General features: G+C 36.1%; 1 protein-coding gene across 1 annotated transcript; it reads left to right on the top strand.

The window, feature by feature from the left end:
- The first annotated feature begins 1,658 nt into the window (after positions 1 to 1,658).
- On the top strand, positions 1,659 to 2,542 carry LOC106753340. Its single transcript, XM_014635141.1, has 2 exons — positions 1,659 to 1,960; positions 2,047 to 2,542. The coding sequence occupies exons 1-2, from the start codon at positions 1,659 to 1,661 to the stop codon at positions 2,540 to 2,542; spliced, it is 798 nt and encodes a 265-aa protein (XP_014490627.1).
- The last annotated feature ends 753 nt before the right edge of the window (positions 2,543 to 3,295 follow it).

Genomic DNA, 3,295 nt, shown 5'->3' with positions numbered 1-3,295 from the left:
AATTATTGTTCATCTTTTTGTCTAAACGATTTTCTCATGAAACCTGCATCTGCATTTTTATTTCAATGTACAAGAAACTTCCACACTAAATGATTCTTATTCAATTGAGGAAGTTCTTATAAACACTACAGTGTACGTTCCGTATAGCACGTTAAAACAACTATTAGTCAAAATCCTTTAGAAGGTCGAGCATTTAAACATTCATTTGTTAAATCCAAAATGCGACAAACGTGTTATATTAGAAGGGTTGTGAAAAGAATTTTTGCATTAACATTATTCAACCCCCTTTTAGTATTTTTCAAGTACTTCAAAGTCAAGCGAAACTACTAAAGAAAAGAACCCTCTTTACAAAAGTATTTTCTCATGGTAAAACACCTAGCAAAACATTTTGACGAGTTCGAAATCAACCATGTGTCGCGAGAAGAAAACAACAAGGAAGACGTACTATCTAAAATCGCCAGCACAAAGAAACCGGGCCAACATAGGACCCTCATCCAATAAACACTCTTGAGTTTGAGTTGGGATCATGAAGAAGTCCTTAAGATCTCCTCAACTTCGCAAAGCTGGATAACCCCAATCATGACTTATCTGACCTCATGTGTACTCCTTACTGACCTAGTAGATGCAAAACGCATACAATGACAAGCCGCATTTTAAACCATACAAAATGGGGGAGAAAATGTGGAACATAGAAATAATATTGTAATAATACTTGAGTATTTTTTTTATGGAAATCACATGTTTTCACAAGGTGATGTGTAACTTAGTTGATGAAACCTCTTTGATGGGATAAATGGTCATGTGTTCAAGTCTTGGTTAGAACATAAATTCTATGTTATTTATTTATTTTTATAATAAGTGCAACACATGTTATGATATGGTTGTTAAATTTGTTATGTATGTTATTACCAATGTGATGTGTTGGAATGTTGATAGAGATGGTTTTCTAGGATTGAATGAATGTGGGTTCAAATCCTATGGAGAGAAGCTTTAGGGGAAAACTTTTATTTTATTTTTATTCATATTGTTGTTTAAGGGCAAGAACGTCTTTTTCCATTAAGGTGCAAAAATTAGAAATAGGGGGTAGGAAGAAAAGACATGCATTTTTAATAATATAAGCTGAAAAAGATAAGAGATAAAACGTGAATCTTAGAGTATCTAGCAATTTTATTTTATAAAAATTAGTTGAGGAAAGATAAGAGCATGATCTAGGTGGTTTTAAAAGATTAAAACAGATCTTTAATGAAGTATTTGATGTGTTGGGAATAAAAGAGAAAGTGTAGTAGAGAGGGTTACGTTTTGCAAAAACCAGAAACCCTAAGTAAGTTTTTAAGAGAGAGAGAGAGATTTGCATAATTGAAATGTGAAGGTTGGGAGGAAAAGTGTTGGAAAATAAAGATCAAGGTTCACTGTGAAAATCTCTCATTTAATGTTGATTGCTATCACATTTAATGTTGATTGCTAATTTGTTGTGATTATATTAGATTTGTTACTGTTATTGTTCTTTCCTAATTATATGCTCTGATTTGTAACAACTCCTAAAGTTAAGGGAGAACCATGTATTATAAAATAGTGCAATACATTGAATAAAATAAGAGATGATTTTATCCCAAAATATATTTCTTCATGGTATCAGAGCGGTAATCGTATCCTGAACCATGCCCTCATCCGGTCAATCATCCTTCACCACCACCGGCGAGAACTCATCCTCAACCGGATCCTCCCTTAGCCAAATCGCTATGGATTCCTTCATTGCGCAAATTACAAACCATAAACTCTCTGGTCACAATTATCTTTCGTGGTCAAAATCTGTTCGTATGTTCATTCGCGGAAAAGGAAAAGATGACTTTCTTACCGATGAATCTGTTCAGCCTACTGAAACCTCAGCGTTGAATTCAGTTGATTCCAATGCCTTCGCAGCAAAGGGCCAAATTGACAACAGACCACGCAAAGGGAGGCCGTATGTGACCATTGTCGCCGTCCGGGTCACTCACGAGAAACGTGCTGGAAAATCCATGGCAAGCCGCTTGACTGGAAACCTTTCAGACCAACAGGAGATTCATCAAATTGCACTGCCAATGCTTCCGTTACAACACCTGCCTTCAACAAGGAACAAATGGAAATTCTTCAACAACTTATCAGTACGACACCTTCGGTTCAAGCCAACACTGTCATGCACAAAAATAGTGAGCATAAAGCCCTCCTCACCTCTGCCGACAACCTTTCATGGATTGTTGATTCTGGCGCATCAGATCATATGACTGGTAACTCGTCTCTATTCTCTACATTGAATTCGTGTAATTCGAGTGCCACTGTGACAATTGCCGATGGAAGCAAGTCATCGATAAAGGGAGTTGGAACTGTTAAACTTTCTGAAAAACTCACATTGAACCAAGTCTTTTACATTCCTGATCTTAAGTACAACCTTTTGTCAGTGTCAAAATTAAATAAGGATTTGAAATGCTTAACAGTATTTGAAAGCAATTTGTGTCTGTTTCAGGATGGGAGTCAGGAACGACGATTGGATGTGCTAAACTCATAAATGGGCTCTACCATTTTTCTGCAAATAAACCAAGTCATCATCCTCATCCACGAGAGTCAATATCACCGTCTTATCCTTGTTGTTTTTCTTCAAATAAAATTGGTGATGTTATGCTTCTTCATTACCGATTAGGTCACCCTAATTTTGGGTATCTCAAACACTTGTTTCCAAATTTGTTCATTAATAAAAAGGTGGATGATTTTTTCTGTGAAGTGTGTCAGTTGTCAAAACATACTTGTGCATCTTATATTCCATTACCTTATGTTGCATCAAAACCTTTTTCAAAAATTCACTGTGACATTTGGGGAGCCTCCGAAGTCTTCTCAATCAATGACGCTCGGTGGTTCCTCATTCTTGTTGACAATCATACATGTCTATGTTGGGTTTATCTTATGAAAACAAAATCCGAAACCATATCAATAATCAAGCAGTTTCACTCAATAGTTATTACTCAATTTCAAACTCGAATAACCAATTTTCACTCGGATAATGCAAAAGAATTTTTCAACAAAGACCATAGCAATTTCTTCTCATGTAATGGAATTATTCATACGAGCTCATGTGTTTACGCACCTCAACAAAACGGTATTGCAGAACGTAAATTACGTCATTTGTTACAAGTAGCCCGGTCAATCTTGTTCACCTCTCATGTTCCTAAGTTTTATTGGGGTGATGCTATTCTCACCTCAGCTTATTTAATCAACCGAATGCCTTCAAGAGTCCTCAAGTTCAAAACACCATGTTAGAAACTCC

Source organism: Vigna radiata, unplaced genomic scaffold (genome assembly GCF_000741045.1).
Source record: "Vigna radiata var. radiata cultivar VC1973A unplaced genomic scaffold, Vradiata_ver6 scaffold_222, whole genome shotgun sequence".
Classification (NCBI taxonomy): domain Eukaryota; kingdom Viridiplantae; phylum Streptophyta; class Magnoliopsida; order Fabales; family Fabaceae; genus Vigna; species Vigna radiata.
The sequence above is the reverse complement of the archived record's forward strand: the minus strand, read 5'-3'. Positions and strand labels throughout refer to the sequence as shown.

What these genes read in the sequence shown, in the direction of transcription:
- LOC106753340 (XM_014635141.1), top strand. Translation starts at nt 1,659, where the DNA reads ATGCCCTCATCCGGTCAATCATCCTTCACCACCACCGGCGAGAACTCA. An exon ending in AGACCACGCAAAGGGAGGCC is followed by an intron (nt 1,961 to 2,046) that starts GTATGTGACCAT and finishes GAAACCTTTCAG; the next exon opens with ACCAACAGGAGATTCATCAA.